This window comes from Neolamprologus brichardi, chromosome 12 (genome assembly GCF_056152115.1).
Source record: "Neolamprologus brichardi isolate AB-2024 chromosome 12, ASM5615211v1, whole genome shotgun sequence".
Classification (NCBI taxonomy): Eukaryota; Metazoa; Chordata; class Actinopteri; order Cichliformes; family Cichlidae; genus Neolamprologus; species Neolamprologus brichardi.
The window spans coordinates 772,045-790,000 of record NC_142115.1 but is presented as its reverse complement, the minus strand read 5'-3'; the positions used below and the strand labels follow the sequence as shown (position 1 = coordinate 790,000).

General features: G+C 43.7%; 2 protein-coding genes across 2 annotated transcripts in view; one reads left to right on the top strand and one right to left on the bottom strand.

The window, feature by feature from the left end:
• The window catches only part of pias2 (protein inhibitor of activated STAT, 2), a 21,439-nt gene extending 15,253 nt beyond the window's left edge, over nt 1-6,186 (bottom strand). The window contains exons 1-2 of the mRNA XM_087848855.1: nt 5,904-6,186; nt 1,802-1,954 (exon numbers count right to left, since the gene is read on the bottom strand). Coding sequence (XP_087704981.1) covers nt 1,802-1,913 — 112 coding nt within the window. The 5' untranslated portion in view covers nt 1,914-1,954; nt 5,904-6,186. The remainder of the gene's footprint in view (nt 1-1,801; nt 1,955-5,903) is intronic.
• A 2,918-nt stretch (nt 6,187-9,104) lies between these two features.
• On the top strand, nt 9,105-15,791 carry ube2l3b (ubiquitin-conjugating enzyme E2L 3b). The gene is made up of 4 exons (XM_006802528.3): nt 9,105-9,214; nt 10,942-11,037; nt 11,120-11,306; nt 14,445-15,791. Exons 1-4 carry the CDS (start codon nt 9,188-9,190, stop codon nt 14,597-14,599), a joined length of 465 nt encoding a protein of 154 aa, XP_006802591.1. The 5' UTR covers nt 9,105-9,187; the 3' UTR covers nt 14,600-15,791.
• The last annotated feature ends 2,165 nt before the right edge of the window (nt 15,792-17,956 follow it).

Genomic DNA, 17,956 nt, shown 5'->3' with positions numbered 1-17,956 from the left:
GTTTTCTGTCTTCATTTATGTCGGAAGTGGTAGCAGAGCTGTACGTTTGAATTAGTTTCAAAAATCTAATTCAAAAAAATGTTTAGGTGGAAACTAGCGAGCTAACTTCCTGTTAACTTCTAACTCCGTTAAATTTAATAAATTCTGTTTTCATGGATGCCTGGATGTTAAACTTAATTGTTACACCTGGTAAAGCAGCAACGCTGATGATTTTATTAAAGATGAAAGAATTTAGACCGTTATTAACTCTCAGTGTTCGTTTGACTTTGGGACCTGAAGCTGACGGAGTTTTGGACCCAGATTACTCCGTGAAGCTCCTCACTACGGCAGCCGTAATGCTCTGACAATTCATCAAAACATTTTTTAACAGATTTCTGCCAAAATCGGTTCAAGGTCAGTAAGCACAACCAGAATTCATACATAAGGCACACTCTCGATTTTTGAGAAAATTAAAGGATTTTAAGTCCTTATAGTGCGGAAAACATGTTATACAGAAGAAAAGAATATATCGTGATATATATCGTTACTGCACGTGCTTCAACGCCCTAGTTTGGACCATTTAAAGTAGTACTGCGGGTATAAAATACTCACTGCAGTATTCTCCTGAACGACAGGAGTCTCACACTAAAAGCCCACATCAGCACTGCTCTTCAATTCAGTTTTATTTATAAAGAGCCAGAACACAACAACAGCTGCCTCAAGGTGCTTTATATGTACGGAAGGAAACGCAAAACTGAAAGGTTCAAAGGTTTTTCCCTCATTCTTGCAACATGTAGATAAGGTCTGGATTACACCCCACTGTGGAGATGAACACCCGGAGACCTGATGCACTGCTATACCTCTCTGAACTGTAGGTGAAGTCTGCCACCTGAGGCAGGCATGCAGATCAACACACAGATCCAGTCTGACCACATTCATACCCAGAGGTGACACGAGTTACTTAAGCAGAAGTGCACACTCGTAATAAGTAAGTACTCTTGATAAAGTACTGTTTCTACCAGCTGTTCTTGTGCAAAGCTACCTGAATGTCATGCAACAGTAAAATGATATCAGGAATGCAAACGTTACATCTCAGTCTGAATTCTAATGAACGTAGTCAGTTTGAATCAGTCGAACATGAGCAGAGACAAGGAGGATTATTTTAAACGAGCTCTATTTCCTGTTGTAGAGGTGACGCCACACCTAAACAGCTCAAAGAGTACAGTCAGGGTTTGAGGTGGGCGTCAGCGTGTAACAATACTACAGTAGATTTCCTTAGTGTTCAGGGTGTGATCAGCTGACCTGCTGCTCTTGGTGGATGTACACACCTGAATTCAACCAGATGTGAGCAGATGTTTCCTGAGCCGTCCTGGCTGATTTCCATCCTCTGCACTGTCTTTATATCAGACGGTTTAAAGTTGGTATGAAGGTTAAATTCAGTGAACTGATCTAAGAATTATCAGCCTACCTTCTAAACGACACACCACAAGTTTGTGTCTTGTGACACATGATGTGATGTCAAACTAAGCGGCGCGGTGAGCGTGAGGGCGCCAAACATCATCCCTGCTACCCTCGATGTAACCTAACTGACCACGAGCAGCACTAACACTGGAGAAGCTCGAGAAAGCTTCTAATTCACAGGAAATGACGCAGTTCATCCACCTGCTGTGAAGAGGTCATGGAACAGGAAGTCTGACACCCTGCAATGGTTTATCTGTGCTCTACACTGGGCTCAGTTTACACGAGTAAAAGCCGACATTTCTTATCGTATTATCCAATAAAACATTTGACTTTCAGTGTTGAAAACAAAGTGAAAGCAGACCTAGACTTGAAGGTTTGATCAGAACATCCAGCACATCGTAGAAGGGAAGAGGCTTCATCTGCACATCAGGGTGGACGGGGGGGATGAGAGGGGCTGGCTGCTGGAGATTCATGGTGGATGTGGGGACACACGGCTGCTTTACAGAACTTACTCCTGTTTAACATAGAGAAATGAATGTGTATTTACTATGGTTAGCCTTCAATCAACAGAGAACAAGCAGCAGTGATGGTTGGAGACAGACTTCATACGTAAGCAGAGACAGACTGATACTGAGCCAGTAACAAGTCTCGACGGTAAATGACTGAATATTAGCATAAAATAAAAACAAATTAAAGTTTTCTACAGTCACACTGATGCACTGAGTGAAAAAAGCACAACTGTGTGATGTAGGTCTGAGCGTGCAGTAACATTTTAGAATAATGTTGCATAAAAAAGCAAAAGAGGCACTTTTATTAGTACTTTACAATATTATAACTGCAGGTGTTTTATCAACATATCAACATGTTGTTGCCTCAAGGTTTGACTGGAATAATAACGTCATAATGTGAATTCATTCATATCAGCTGACGTACAGCCGGCTGCTGTGAGAGGACTCCACAGTGTCTCTGGTTCAAACATTTTCCCAACAAGTTCAACACCAGCTTGTTTTTACTGAACAAAGTGTTCGTTTGTGTCACTAAACTAGTCACATGTCATCATGTGTGGAACACACAGCAAGCTTCAGCTTACATGGTTATCAAGCAGAGACAAAACAGGACATTTCTGCCACAGCAGAGGGACGGGAGCTGAGGATATAACAAATCTGATATATACTACTCATAACATTACTTTCATGTTACTCTGTAAAATAAGCTGAAACACACTGTCTCATAATCACCATTTAACAAGATAACCTGAGGCTACAGCCCCACACACCAACACAGATCCTGATGAGGACACTCGTGATCTTTCTCTGAGTGTTTATGTATGAAACTTGGAGTGGGCAATAGAAACGATATAAATTTGGCCAACGATAGATTTTGACTATACCGCTCTATCGCGATAGCGCATGTTGATGATGTCATCAAGCTGCGCCTGTTTTGGTCGAAAGCATCGCAGCGGCTACAACCATTATCATCTGCAAATTATGGCGGGCGACAGTCACAGCAAAGAGATGAAGCACTTTTGAAATATGGGGAAAGCCAAAAACTGCTTCCTCCACGTCCGTAACATTGATTCATTAATGTTCTCAGTGTTTGCTTGACTTTGGGACCTGAAATGGACGGAGTTTTGGACCCAGATTACTCCGTGAAGCTCCTCACTACGGCAGCCGTAATGCTCTGACAATCCATCAAGCAGTGCGGCTTACCAAAGCTGTACTAAAACATTTTTTAACAGATTTCTGCAGCCAAAATCGGTTCGAGTTTCGATTTTTGAGAAAATTAAAGGATTTTAAGTGTGCCTTATAGTGTGGAAAATACGTTATACAGAAGAAAAGAATATATCGTGATATATATCGTTACCGCACATGCTTCAAATTATATCGCGATATGGATTTCAGGCCATATCGCCCATTTCATAATGAAACCAGCACGAAGACACTTCAAAGTGATTCTACTGTAGAAACATCAACAGGTAGAAACCTACAGCCTGACTGCTCATCAGTTTGCTGCCTGTTCAAGTTCAGCAGCAGCTCACTTTGTCACGGTGCTGGTCTGGGGTCAGCATTTACTCAGCTTTAACGTCACTCTGGGATCTTGGTTAGCTTAGCGTTAGCTTAGCATTAGCATGTTGTCTGTGCAGGTGCTTGTAAAGAGCTGAAGTTGTGTTAGCAGTGTGATTCTGTCCTGGAGCAGTCTCACTTCACCATCACGCTCTCATCCTTTTGTGCAATAAAAATAAAAGTCATGTCCACGCTGCGGACTGCGCTGCTGTGTTCCTCCTCCACAAACTGAAATCAGCTGATCGTAGCGAGGTGCAAGAACTGATATCTGGGATCTGTAGGCAGACAGACTAACGATTCCAAGGAATCCTCGTTTCCCAACCCTAGAGGCAGGTGACATCCACACAGTAATTGTCTTTTTTCTGTTCGTTAAACATGCTGATCATCCTTCATCTAATCTCCCGCTTAAAACACATTCTTACAAAAACTACTGGAATCCATCAGTGTCCATCAACTCTATGGTATCAACTTTAAAACATCCTACATCATCTCGTCCTCAACTTATCACATTCCCAAGATTCCCAGAAAACGTACTCTGACCTTTAGGTCGAGGTCACCGAGGTTGGAACTCATTAGAAGAAGAGTAGATACACTTAAGGTACTAAATGAAAATCCTACGTCGCTTCATTCTGTAGGTCTTCCATTTTTCTTTAAGTAAGGTCACGTGATATTTTGTGTGGCAACACTAATCCTAACTCTATCGATACAGGCACGCCACAGGTCAATCGGATGCTGAATTCACTCCCTGCTCTCACACATGATCTCCAGACCTGCATGCACCTCTTCCCTCTGCGCGCCCCCCCCCCCCCCCCACCCCCCAAACATACAAACTGACCCACCACCATCACCCTTTCATTGACTGCCCCACTCCCACTGCACACAAACTTGCCCACAATCACTATGATTGTGTTGGACACTGCTGTTTAAATAATTGTGTAGTGTTGTATTGTGTTGTACATAAAACTTTTTATTTTATTTTTATTTCCTTCTCTATCTTTGTATTTTTAGTGTACACTGGGGGAGCATTGCAACTCCAAATTCCTGTGTACGACTGTACATATGATCTTTGACAATAAAGCTGACTTTGACTACTAAACGAGAAGGCCCATCTCACCAGAGGCAACCTTTCTGGACACAGCTGCTTAGACTGACTAGTTAAAAGGTCTAATTTATAAATGCAGGCAGATTTCCAAAGAATGAGTCTTTATCAACAAGGACAACTCAAGAGGATTCGACTGAGCAGCTGCTCTGGTTATAAGAAGAAGGCTTCACAGCAATAATAAGCAGTAATATCTTCATATGAATTTGTCTCTACGTGACAACAACATGTTGTAGTGATTTATCACAGCTGCTGTATCATCAGGAATAAACTGCATGTCATTTCAAACTGTCGATGGCAACATTTATGACAGATACAGTGTTGGTGTGTTTGACAAAACAGAACTATCTGACTGAATTAAACAGATTTGATGAAGTTTAACTTTGATGATTTAATTTGCAGTTGAAAAAGATCAAATGTCAAAGTTTATTATTACAATGTGGATTTATTATATGTTTGAACTGAAAACTAGAGCGTAAGAAAAGTACTTCAATCGTGTATTTCATTGTGTTTTTAATGAATCCATTTGAACTTTCAAAAGCGAGTTTAAATGTTTGTTTGAATGAAAGTGACAGACGGAGAAACCTGATTTCATCCGCTGAACAAACACAACTGATTCTAGTTTCTCAGAACTGAAGACGAACACACAACATACCCACGGCAACACAACATACACACAACAGCACGGCCAAGTGCCCAGCTTAGTTTGTCCTTTATCCAGGGTCTTGTTTCAGTGTCACGTCCACGGTGAGTGAACCCACGACAGTGTGACGATACAGACGCGGTGAGCGAGCCCTGGATCAGGAATATTTAACACGACATGAAAGCAAAGTTTCTGTAATCTCGTTACTAATAAAATGAAAACCCGGATGTTTTAACGTGTTTGTATACATCGTGTTTAACTCACAGCCTCGCGATAACTTTTGGCTAATCGGGTGTATGTAGTTTTTTCGATTAGCAGTTTGGTTTAAGATCCCCACGGAAACTATTTATTATGTTTCTTACACCATACCTCACACTCATGTCTGCCACATACAACACGTAGTACATCAAGACAGTGTGCGAGCTTTAGGCGCATTAACTTATAATAACAGCGGTTTGTTGGGAGCTAGCAGAGACTGGCTAGCCTGTGTTAGCATCAGGGCTACATAGTGAAACGTCCACGATTCCCGTGACTACGCTCATCCCTGCCTGTGGGCGCCCACCTCGCCCATCACTCACACAAACACACATCAGCTGCTTTCTTCGTTACAAGCTTCAGCGTCAACGCGAGCGACAGGTTGTGTTTTGTTTTCGCCTACCCGAAGCACCACAGTCCTCGCCATCTTGTTGTTCCGGTCAGTGTGATCACTTCCAGGTGAAGCTACAGTGTATGGCGTTATTTTTGTGCCAGGCATCTCCGAAAACGTTAGAGCACTTATACAAATATGTGATGTCTTGATGAATCGAGCAGGTATTTGAAGTTTACTCAGCACCATTCTCGCATGAAAATATCTTTAAAGTTTATTTTGTGACCCAGACAGAGTAATATTTCAAACTCTGCCACTCTGTGCTCCTCCGCCACTGCCTCGTTTGAGTTTTGGACGAAATGCATTCTGGGATATTGCATTTCGTCATTTCGAGCTGATTGGAGACCAAAACAGCCAATCAGATTTTTTTGCATCCAAGTCTGTGATTGGCTGTTTTTGTGGCACAAATATAACGGTGTAGAGAAAGAGTTGAGCGCGCACGGGCAGAAATGTTGAGAGCGCGAGAAAAACATTGCGAGCGAGCGCAAATGCAAAAATTGAGCGAGAGGGGCTGCTGTTGTGTGTGTGTGTGTGTGTGTGTGTGTGTGTGTGTGTGTGTGGATAATAGCAAACACTGAAATGCAGTTTTTGCACGCAGGAATAAATTTTGTTGACTCAAATTCAGCTTTTCTTCACTCGAAATAAATTTCTCCTCAAAATACAATTCTTGCACCTGCAAACTTTTTTTTACGTGCGCTCAGAATAGTGGCACAAAAATAACACCATAACAGTGCGGTTCACTTTACAGCAGCTACAAGGAAACTCACAGTGAAGCCGTGTCACGACAAGCAAGAGTCTGAAAACTGCTGTTGTTTAACATGTGTTAGGAACTGGTCCCACAGCACGTGTCAAATCCTCGCTAATTTATATAGATTAGAGAGTGAGACCGAGCTCTTTAAGGCCACCGAAGCCGGATGTACCACAGAGCTGATATGGGTCCCACTATGGGCCCCGGGGACAGACTGGCTACAGCCTGCCGTGGGTATTGCTGCCGTGTCAAATGTGGCGCATTGCTATGGAACTAAATTAGGATCAAAAGCTTTATTCATCTGGAAAAGTGATTTCCATCTGTTGACATTTAAAAAGTAAAACAAACAAACAGATGAATTATTTTGAATGAAGTATCCTTTGTGTGAGTCTGTTTTCTGTTGTTGTTTTTTACAGCTGCAATTTTTTCTTCTTCTTTTTCATCAGTTTCAGATCTTTTGGCCACGATTTTGTGTTGTGGGCGTGTATCAAGGGCGGGGCGTAGAGTAACGAGTGACAGCTCGTGACAGACACGACTTTGGAAATCAAGAGGAAGCGAGTGAGGGCAGAGGCAAGGATGCAATGGTAGGAAATGAAGAATAAAGGATGCTGCACAGATTTCAGGGAGAGGTTGAGACAGGCTGGCAGCAAACATACCGGAACAGTACAGCTGCTGAAGGAACCTGTCATGAAGGTGATGGGTGTGTCCTACAGAGGAAAGAGGACAAAGAGACTTGGTGGAGGGATGAGGAAGTGCAGGAAAATATTAAAAGGAGATTACCAAAAAGATTGGCAAATAAAAAGTGGGACCGGAGGTGCAAAATACAGACAGGAGTACTGGGAAACTTGGCGTACAGGAAAGACGTGGCAAAGGAAAAGCCTTATAGTGAGTTGTATGTGAAGGGGGGAAAGAACAGTGCTGAGTGGCTACATGCTGACAGATGGAGCTGGAAAGGATGTGCAGCAGCTGGAGATGATCAGGGACAGGAATGGAGATGTGCTCACAGGTGATGGGAGTGTGCAGAAAACGAGAGATTGAGGAGCACCGAGGGAGGACAGTGGGTGAGTCAGGAAGTGACTTAGGAAGGAGGAGGGAAGGGAAGCTATGAAGAGGATGAGGAGTGGAAAGGCAGCTGGTCCAGGTGACATACCTGTGGAGGTATGGAGATGTCTGAGAGGGAGCAGTGGACTTCTCAGTAAGCTTACAGCAAAGCAGTAAGAAGAGAATCACAGCATCGTTTCAACCTGTTGACCAAATAATAAAGAAATCTTTGATGATTTTCCACCTAACGTGCACGTTTGCAGACACTCTTCTTCCTGTCGTCCTCAGTCCTATGTTGATGCAAGTGTTCAGGTATTTCTGACTGTTCGGTTTCATGTCTGTAGTTTTCCCAGTTTAGGGAAAGAAAGGAGTTTGTCTTTTGGTTAATGTTTTGTTATCGGCCATAATGAACGACACACATTTGTCAAAATCTAGTTTTGCGTCTGGTCGTCTGTGTTTGGGTCGCCACGATCACTCCACACGCTGCGCCACTGCAGACGATCAACATATTGTTATAAGAGCAGGTTTGTGGTCCACACACACCGATTAGTTCTATAAAATCATCATGAGTGAAACAGAAGCTTACCTGGTGTGTATTATCTTTCACTACGTGTCAGATCTTGCCCTGTTCTTAGCTCTGTCTTTCTCAGCCTCTCTGTCCTGCTCTCTCAGTGCTGTCACAGCAAAGTGGAACAGTGAAACAGAATTTACAGCCACATAAATGCCATCAGACTAAAGTTAATTAATCATTTCTAATAACACAGTGTTTATAAATGAGGTGCGACGATGCAGTCTGAATATTCAAACTGAAGGTGGACTACTGCTTTTCAATGTTCAGGTACAAGGATGACCTGCAGAGCTACATCATCCTATACTGAGAGACGATGGTCATTGTACAGCAGGGTGGTGCAGCACATACATGTGTGCAGCAGGAGTGACAGACGGCTCAGGGTGGGGGGGTTACATCAGAAACGTGCTCTGTACTTGTTTGCAGTGCTGATGGACAGATTCACAGATGTTCATACGCTTTAGAACGAAAGTGCAGGGAGAACATGGATTTGCACGTGATATTAAAGTAGAAACATGAACTCAAATAAAACTTTATTGGTGAAAGTATTGCACAAGCACGTGGAACCTTTTTGCTCTCTGCCATGACTGTCGCACGAGCCAATCACAACAGACTGACGGCAGAGCTGAGGGTTAAACAAGCTGACTCATACAGGTGTAACTCATCGTGCGTTTTCAGGCGAACACCTGCATTAATACTAACAAATAAAGCGGAAGCAGTCACAGCTGGGTTCAGGCTCAGACTCCCCCCGCGGCTCACAGCCCAACATGTTTGTAACATATATAATTACAGATATTCCGCATTTAAACACGTCGCTTCCTGGCGTGGACGTGTCGGCATGTTCACAAACAGGCGGATGTCCAAGCTGATCAGCCTCAGCGCAGGAACAGACCCATATTCCCAGCGCGGTGAATTCTGGGAACACACAGTAGTTTCAAGATGGCGGCGAGCAGGAGGCTGGCCAAGGTAAATCCGTCGTTGCCGTTCTTTTTGATCGTTTCTAATGTTTAAGGACGCGTTGACGGTTAGCGGAAGCGTCCGTCCTTCGGCTCGTGTTCACGTTACAGAGTATATTTGCATTAAGTGACCGTCAGTGTCCAGCTGTAGCTGTAGGCTCAACAGAAACAAGAGGTCAGCACCGACCACCTAGCCGACCAAATATTAACGTTAGGCAACTAAGCAGTCCCAAATCAGGCCGGAGGATCTACGGGGATCCTGCCCGGGGCTGCCGAAAACCTCGTTCAAGTCTCTTATCTACAGTTTGAACGTCAGAAACTGTTGAGTTGTGTGACCGAGGGAGTCAATCCGGCAGTGGGCAGCCCGAGATCGTGTCAATTTCCACGGCATAAGACGTTTGCTAATCAGCTAAGTTGCTATCCGCAGGTCTCAGCTAGCTTCACTTCAACTTAATCAGACTTTGAAGTTCGCCATTAGGAAGTGGGTGTGAACTACAGCGCAGCGTTACACGTCCAGTAATGCGGCCTGAAGGCGACACACACGAAATGCTACTTTCGTTTTGTGTAGTGGTCGTAGCATATTGCGTAAGGTCTGCGTTAACCTACGTTTGTTTCCCCGTGATTATCGTTTCCGCCTTTAAACGTACACTGCGCTGAATGAGGGGTTACAGGAGGCTGTGTGTTTGAAGTTTACCCGGAGTAACAAAGCTGGAAGCACGGGCAGCAGAGCTGGCCTGTACCCGGCTCACTGGTGCAGGTGGAGTTTTTCACTGCGAACATGCAGATTAACGTTAACAGGATCTCATTCATGTGAAACAAACGTCGGTGCTGTTGGACCATAAACGGGTCATACGCTGTTTATTAATCACAATCACTTTACCCTAAAAACGTGTTCGACGCATTTACACCGTCGAGCTGCCACAGATGGAACCACGAGGCTGCTTTAAGTTAACTCAGGGGGTTTCAGCTAATAGCTAACGTAATCTAACGTAAGTCAAACTGGTGACAGAACCAGTAACCTGATGGAAAACTAGGTTCACTGTGGTGCTGCTGGATGCAGGTGTAGTTCACTTTCACTTTCACTGTTGGCTGCTGCTGAAATGAAAGAGAAACGCTGCTGTTGGCTGGAAGGCTTGAGTTTGTTTAGCATTTGATGAATAAGGACAAGATGAAGTGCAACGCTGCTACTTTATGCAATAAAATAGTTCAAAGCAGTTTAGAGCTTAACAGTCACTGGACACATACTGTGAATAAAACATGGAGCTGAACACATCCTCACATCTACGATATACAACAACACTTCTCTACAAAGCTGAGATGTTTGTTGCAGTTGGTTTGTCATTTGTTTTAATCGACATGTTTCATTGTATATCAGCTTAATATAATTTTCTTTACCTGAAAACACTGGAGGTGCTGTTTAGTACTGGGGGCCTCTGAGGTGGATAACAGGAACCAACATCCGCTTGTTGTTTCTTTACTCTCACTTCCTGCTTAGACTTCACATCCACATTCAGGAGAGAACGTGCTGTAAATAATTTCAGCGCAGTTTAAAACCTGGTGTGTAGTTTGGAGGCTGAAACAGAGACGAGGCTGCGTCTTCCTGCTACGCTGTCCTAAACTGGTGGGGTCATTTGGGTGGTGCATCCTTCCACTGCAGAGGACGAACTCTGTAAAACCATACATGTTGTATTGACTGTAATAACCTTTCTAATATCAACTGTGTGCTTGTTCTTACAGGAACTTGATGAGATTCGCAAGTCTGGAATGAAAAACTTCAGAAACATTCAAGTTGAGGAATCAAACTTATTGGCATGGCAAGGGCTGATTGTTCCTGTAAGCTGCTGTTCCTCCTTTGGCTCCTCTGAGATACGAAGGCCCGAGGTTCCCCTTACTAACCTTATTGGTTCCCTTTCAGGACAACCCTCCGTATGACAAAGGTGCATTCAGGATTGAAATCATTTTCCCCACCGAGTACCCTTTCAAGCCTCCCAAGATCACATTCAAGACAAAGATCTACCACCCCAACATCGATGAGAAGGGCCAGGTGTGCTTGCCTGTGATCAGTGCAGAGAACTGGAAGCCTGCCACCAAAACTGACCAAGGTTGGTGCTGAAGTCTTACACAGGGCTGCTCGACATGAGCGAGCTGGACAACTGCACATCATTTCTGTCTGACGTGATGATTGCAGGAAAAAAGTCCGTGTCCAAAATAAAACGTTGTCCTGTTTCAGTAACTTTGACATTTTCCAAAACCTTCTGTCCGTCTGTCGGTCTCAGAGCATTTTCACACAGAGCTCCGTGTGACGCATGGTTGTGTGATCCAAACACAGTGTTTAATATGTTTTGTATTTATTGAACAGCACAGCTGTAGTAACAGGAAGCTCTGACGATTCTGTGACTCAGTAAAGCGTCACATCGTTTAGACGGCTGTGTGTTTTTATATCGCTGCTACAGCTGCTAACCTGTTTGTTCGACGCAGGAGACGCAGAGATAACTGCTCCTCACGGTTTAGGGAACATTTATTCCCTAAATCTTAAACATTGAGTGTTATTTCAGTTTGAAAGAAACAAACAGAAACCTGCAGAGTTTATCACAAAGTGTACGTGAAAAACAAGAATGAACTCAGCACCGAGTCAGTTTTCAGAGTTCTCCCTCAGGTGGTAGGACCTGCTGTCGGACAGCTTTTAGTACCTGGTGACGGTTTCAAGCGAGTCGGGCAGAAAGTGTGACGTCAGCAGACTTATCACAACAATCAACCCCACCAGTGTTTGAAACATGGAGGGAAACAGCTGCACATAAACCAACACTGTGGTCCAACGATGGGTGCAGGTGCAGCTATAATCAGTCTGCTCCATTGTTTGGGCCACCTTGCTGTAACAACCATCATCATTGGATGGTACTCAGTTGTCATGGAAACAGAGTGGAGATGTGTGGTCAGAGTTTCCCACAGTGCTCGTGGGTATAAATGTCATAATTTGGGTCCTTTAATGATTTCTTTGAAGCGGTTTCTCTCAGGGTGGAATGACTGTACAGTGAGTTTAACCACTTTAAAAACAAGTTTGGATTGATTTTGTCTGATCCACACAGGGTCAAAAGTAACCAGCACTACGATTGAAAGCAAGCTGCCCCTCAGTGAGTGGGGTTTGGCCTTTAGCATAGTTCTGGCAGGATATTTGAGCACCGTTCTGGGCACAGAGTTCATATCAGTTGGTTTGGTGTCATGGAGCCATCTCTGTAACCCTAACCTCAGTCTAAACTCTTCAGTAGGGTTAATGTTGGGGGTTTAAGACCATCCCAGGAGCTCAGTGCAGACATTTCTACATGACTGCAGATTCTGGGATCAGCAGTTTCAACAGTTGGACATAAGTGCAAGTTATTTGGATGTGTTTGCACTTTGCTGAGGTTTAGGAGAGGACACGTTAACCTGCAGCTGCCCGCGTGGAGAAAAGTCAGATCAGACTTTTGAGTTGACAGACGGATTTAAAATTGTGCATCCAATTCTTTCTTTTTTTTAAAGTCCTTAAAGATGTGCCGTACAGTCGCTTCACCCTGGAGATCAGGTTATAATGGTTTCTACTGTTTAACAGTCAAACACATCGTTACATACGTCACACTGCAGGGTTTCATCTCACTGGTTAATCTTTAATCTCACAGTTTTAATTCAATAGTTTAAATGTTTCCCAATAAGCTGAGCTTCAGTCTGCTGACGTGGAAGAGCATCTCTGTCCTCAACAAACACCAGACATGCAACCACGCAGCTGAAATGGGGGCTAACCTCTACTGTGCACTAGAGATGCACGATACCACTTTTTTATGTCTGATACCGATATGAATCCGATATAGTGTTTTTTAATCAATAAAACTGTTTTGTTTTTTTTGGGTTTTTTTTTATATCTTGCTGCATTTTGTATAAGTTTATACTCAAGTTTAAATAAACAACAACACTAAAGCTATTCTGTTAAACCTGTATGCAAAAAACACACTGCACTCAAAATATTTCATAGTTCAGCAAAACTGATCAATCTAATAAACTTAAACCTGCTCCATCCTCCCTATTCTGGTATTTTAAAGAGCACTTAGCAGAAATATTAAGCAACCTAACTAATAGGGTTGCAAACTCCCAGCAAAAAAAAAAAAAAAAAAATAGGGAACCACCCCCCACCTCCACCTCATGATGCTTAATCAATGTAATCAACTTTAATTTGATGCAGTGTGAAAAAAAAAAAAAAGCACAGAAATTATCTTTCAATAATAAAAAAAGATTCAACATCTTTCTTCAACAGAACTGCACAGATGGAAAAAGTACTATAGCTTACTATATTAGACTTAACAGTTACTATATACAGTAATGGACTTCTATACATTTTACATCAGATTAAAACTTTGGTTGTAAGATTCAGATAATTATTTATTAAAAGCTCGACATTTTAAATGAGAATAAGAAAGAAAAGTATGTCTTTGTGCCCCCTTTTCCCTGTTCATGCCCTATCGGCCCCCCTGGCTAAACTTTGCTAGCTCCGCCCCTGCACAGTTACGTCAGCTGTAGAAAAAGATCCTGGTGTAGAAATAATATTAAATAAATTCTTACAACAGCTGATCAAGCTTAAACGTGCTGCTGTTGTTCAGCCGCTGGTTTCCTCTTTCTGGTGCAAAGTGAGACAAAAACAAAGAAGAGAGACGATCAGCTGATCATTGATCAGTTTATGATTGAAGCAGCAGCAGGAGAGAGAGAGAGAGAGGCAGTCGCTCCATATATCGGTTGTTAAGCTTAACGTGGGAATGCTTTACAAACATTCAGAGATGAACTTACACACTTGCTTTACTTCTCTCTGGGAAAACTTCCTCGAAGATGAAATGCAGGTTTGGTAGCGACGCTACAAATACAGCCGCTCTATCACGTGACCACACTGCTGCGACGTGCTACGGTTATGAGCCGAGTTACGCCGTGTGTGTGTGTGTGTGTGTGTGTGTGTGTGTGTGTGTTACCTACAGTCATGTTTGCATGATGTGAGACTGACAAAGAGGAGGTTGGACTTTCTCACGACACAAACTCGTGACTTCACTCTGACTCTAAAGTCTAAGTACACAAACTGCAGACTGTTTAATTTTTATTACTTTTTAGAAATGTTTTCTATTTCTTTGCATGATGATAGTTGTGAAAAGCTGTGACAGTCCGCTGCAGCCTCTGTGGTCTGTCAGGAAGCATCTTGTGTCTGACTCGATCTCCTTCCTGTCTTTCAGTAATTCAGTCCCTCATCGCGCTGGTGAACGACCCCCAGCCCGAGCATCCCCTGAGGGCCGACCTAGCAGAAGAATACTCAAAAGACCGTAAAAAATTCTTGAAGAACGCAGAAGAATTTACAAAGAAACACGGAGAAAAGCGGCCAATGGACTGATCACGTCACGAGCGCGTAGCCCTCTGTCTGCCTCCCTCCCCAGCCCCCTTCTGTTTCACGTGTCTGACCAAATACTGATCTTCCTCTGCCCTCCCCGCTCCGTCCCCCACCAGCAGCTCGCCACCTCCTCGGCCCCCCCGTTTCACATAGCGCTCCTTTAAACGGCCCCGGAGCTGCCCCGCTGAGGCCAGGCAGCGACAGCCAAGCAGGACTCTCTGTGGATCAGACCGCTTTCTCTCTCCTCCTCGTCGCCGTAGATCTCCAGACCATTTCTAACTTTCTACTCTTTCTTAAAGTGAAAAATGGAAAAAAGAAATGCTAAGGGAACATGTGTTAATTTTCTTTGGGCTTTTTTGGCTTTTCCTCAGTAGAAACAGCTCCTGTTTTAAATGGGTCTCACTTAGACACGATTTGTCATAAATATTTGATTCTTTTATTTTGAAAAGCAGAAGACGAGTGTGTTTGTTTTTGGTTTTGTTGGTTTTCATTTGGCCCATCTTGTGTAACATTTTAAGCTGAAACACATGTAGTGAAATGAGAGTTGCCGTAGCTCCGACCCGAGGCCGATGTCTGGCTGTAGAAATGCACCGTGCTCTGTGGAACATCTCACATCTCCTCCCCCAGAGTCTGTAACAGTTGAACACGTTAGGCCGTACATGAATCGAGTTATTGTAGAAATGCCAGAGACGACTTCCGAGTGTTAAAGATTTTCAAACACTAAAAACATGCAGCTGAAAACTTCTGCATCACAGATGGTTAGCCATTCACCCGCCCTCCTCAACAGCCATTGGCTCCCAAACGTCTTTTTTTTTTGATTGACACTTGTGTATAAAATCTGCAAGAATGTGTTGGATTGATTTGAATTTCCATGCATGTCCCCTCTCCTCCTGCTGGGTGCCCAGTATAACCATGTTTAGAACCAGGAACCTGTAGTACACTGAGACATACTCACACAGTCCCAGCTGAGAGGGGCCTAACTTATCACGCTGGGGAAGGAGACACTAGGCTCGAAGCTTGGATCAGCTCCTGGAGATCGTCCGAGAAACAGTAACCTAGAAGGCAGCTGGGAGAGGGCTGGCCGTCCAGGGATGTGCCGGGACATGGAAAGGGACTGCAGCGGCCAAACGACACCATGTAACAGCTATTTGATCTGGTCCCAATATTGTTTCATAATAAAGATGATGGCTTACCATTTGGCCTCCATGTTTTCCTGCTGCTGTGGGGATGTTGTTGGGACTCGATCAGTGCTGCTTAATGAGCACTTGGATTATAGAGGGACAGACTCACTCGCACTTTGTTCCAGCATAAACTGGGATTTGGTGGTTAAAAAAACCACACCACAGGTAGTGAGCGCAGCGAGGGGAAGAACAGGCTGACAGGTAACACCGCGTCAGTCCAGAGAGCTCACTGCTGTTGGCCTGAAGAAAAGCTAAGTTATAACATTTCCAATGGACCCTTTATTTACAGCTCTGTGAATCATGGAGGCCCACAGGAGTTCTGACAGTTAGCAGCTAAACTCCATGCTATAAGCACAAACAGATAAAATAGTAATGGTAGCATCTACCAACACATTATTAGGTTTAGATGGTGAAAACATGAAAGACTAGAGGACTCTTAGCTGGACAATATCTGCCATTTGACCCAATATGAGAATCAAGCTGTTTTATGGCATATTAACTGTTGTTGGGTCTGTGCTTCCACAGGCCGCTGCTTTAGAGACTTATTCACATTAACGACAAGGAAGCAAGACGAGCAGCGAGGGAGAGCAGCCTTTCTGCCCTCGGTCAGACCACTTTGATGAACCAGCCTCCGCTTGCCGCCTTTTATTGAAAACAGTTACAGTACACACAGCACCACCCATTGTAAACCCCCCCTATGGTTATAAAAGATAAGGTACTGTGTGTATGTATGCATGACCTGCTGCCCACAAAAGGGTCATGAAGGCAGGAAGTTTACTAACCTCCTAGGACCTGTGGACGTCACATTTTGGGTTATTTAGACCAAAATACTAAATTCTGCTCTACAAGGGCCTGATATCCACTGACGAGGACGTTACACTGCTGCTGTGCTATTGAAATTCTAAACACGTCCTCATATGTGGCTCTCGTTTTTCTCAGAAACCAAAATCAGGTAAAAATAAATAAATAAATAAATAAATCGGATAATTCTTTGTTTTTACATTCACCAGGTCACAATCAGCCCGAATATCAAAGAGAAATTAAAAATGCTGCTGAAGAGTTCAGATCTCACATAGGATGAGCCTATAATAAACACTACAGCCTCCCCACCAGTCAACAGGCTGCGGAGGTCAGTAGAAACAAAAGGATGTCTTTGATCACACAGTCTGAACCAAGACTTACACATTTAAGTAACACAATGACAACATTTAACATTTGACTCCAACAATGGTCAAGTTGGATAAATGTATTCAAACCAGCACACGCTCCACGCTCCATCCTCTGGGTATTCAAACAGTGGAGATTTAGTGCAAATGACAATAAATCCAGCATTTTATGGCTAATATGAATATTTGGGCCTGAGACTAGTTTTTGTCTCCATGCAGCAGACTTTATACATGTAAGGATTACTACTTCTACTACAGGCAGCTCCAGGCTTTGAGATGTCCAGTAAGCAGGTCACAGTCACGATCGATGACCTGAAACTTTGATTGGATGCAAATGAAGGCGTGAAGCTGTCCTCAACAGTGCACCGCCTGCTGCACCTCACCTCTGTGCAGGTGGGGTGGCTGCAGCTCTACGGGCACAGCAGGTCTGCTAACTGGAAGGTTGGTGTTTTGATCCCTGGCTGCTCCAGTCTGCAAGCCAACGTATTAACCTCATGTTGTTCTCTGACGCATCAATCAGAGTGAATGTTAGAAACCAAGCACAGTAAAAAGTTATTGAATGGGCGAATGAGGCGCGTTGCTGCTTGTCACGGTTTATGTTTTTATCTTTGAAGTTTTTCACAGTTCTGCTGTTCCCAGTGAACTCTGCTATCGCTCCATCAGTAATGGGGCACATTAAGCTGACGTGTAAACCTACGCACACAGATCAGTATTTAAGGTCTGAATACTGAGAAAACCTTTACTGATGCCTAATGTGTCGGGAGTATCGGGACAGTTAAGACACACTTTCTTTAAACGCAGCATCTCTGTGGCCAAAAACTGGTCCACCCCAAGGATCGGGTCCCCCGACACAGACAGAGTAATGTAGTGCACGCTGTTAAGAGCCAGGAGGATGGTGCTCATGGCCATTGATCATTGATCAGTGTTGTTAATCAGTGATCATGACTGTTTGCCTATTAATGATCAACAAACTGACCTCCCAGCCCATTGGTCCTTCAGTGGCTGGTTTCAGT

Coding starts and splice junctions, on each gene's coding strand:
- ube2l3b (XM_006802528.3), top strand. CDS start 9,188: ATGGCGGCGAGCAGGAGGCTGGCCAAG. Junction 9,215..10,941: donor CGAGCAGGAGGCTGGCCAAG/GTAAATCCGTCG, acceptor TTGTTCTTACAG/GAACTTGATGAGATTCGCAA. Junction 11,038..11,119: donor GGCAAGGGCTGATTGTTCCT/GTAAGCTGCTGT, acceptor GTTCCCTTTCAG/GACAACCCTCCGTATGACAA.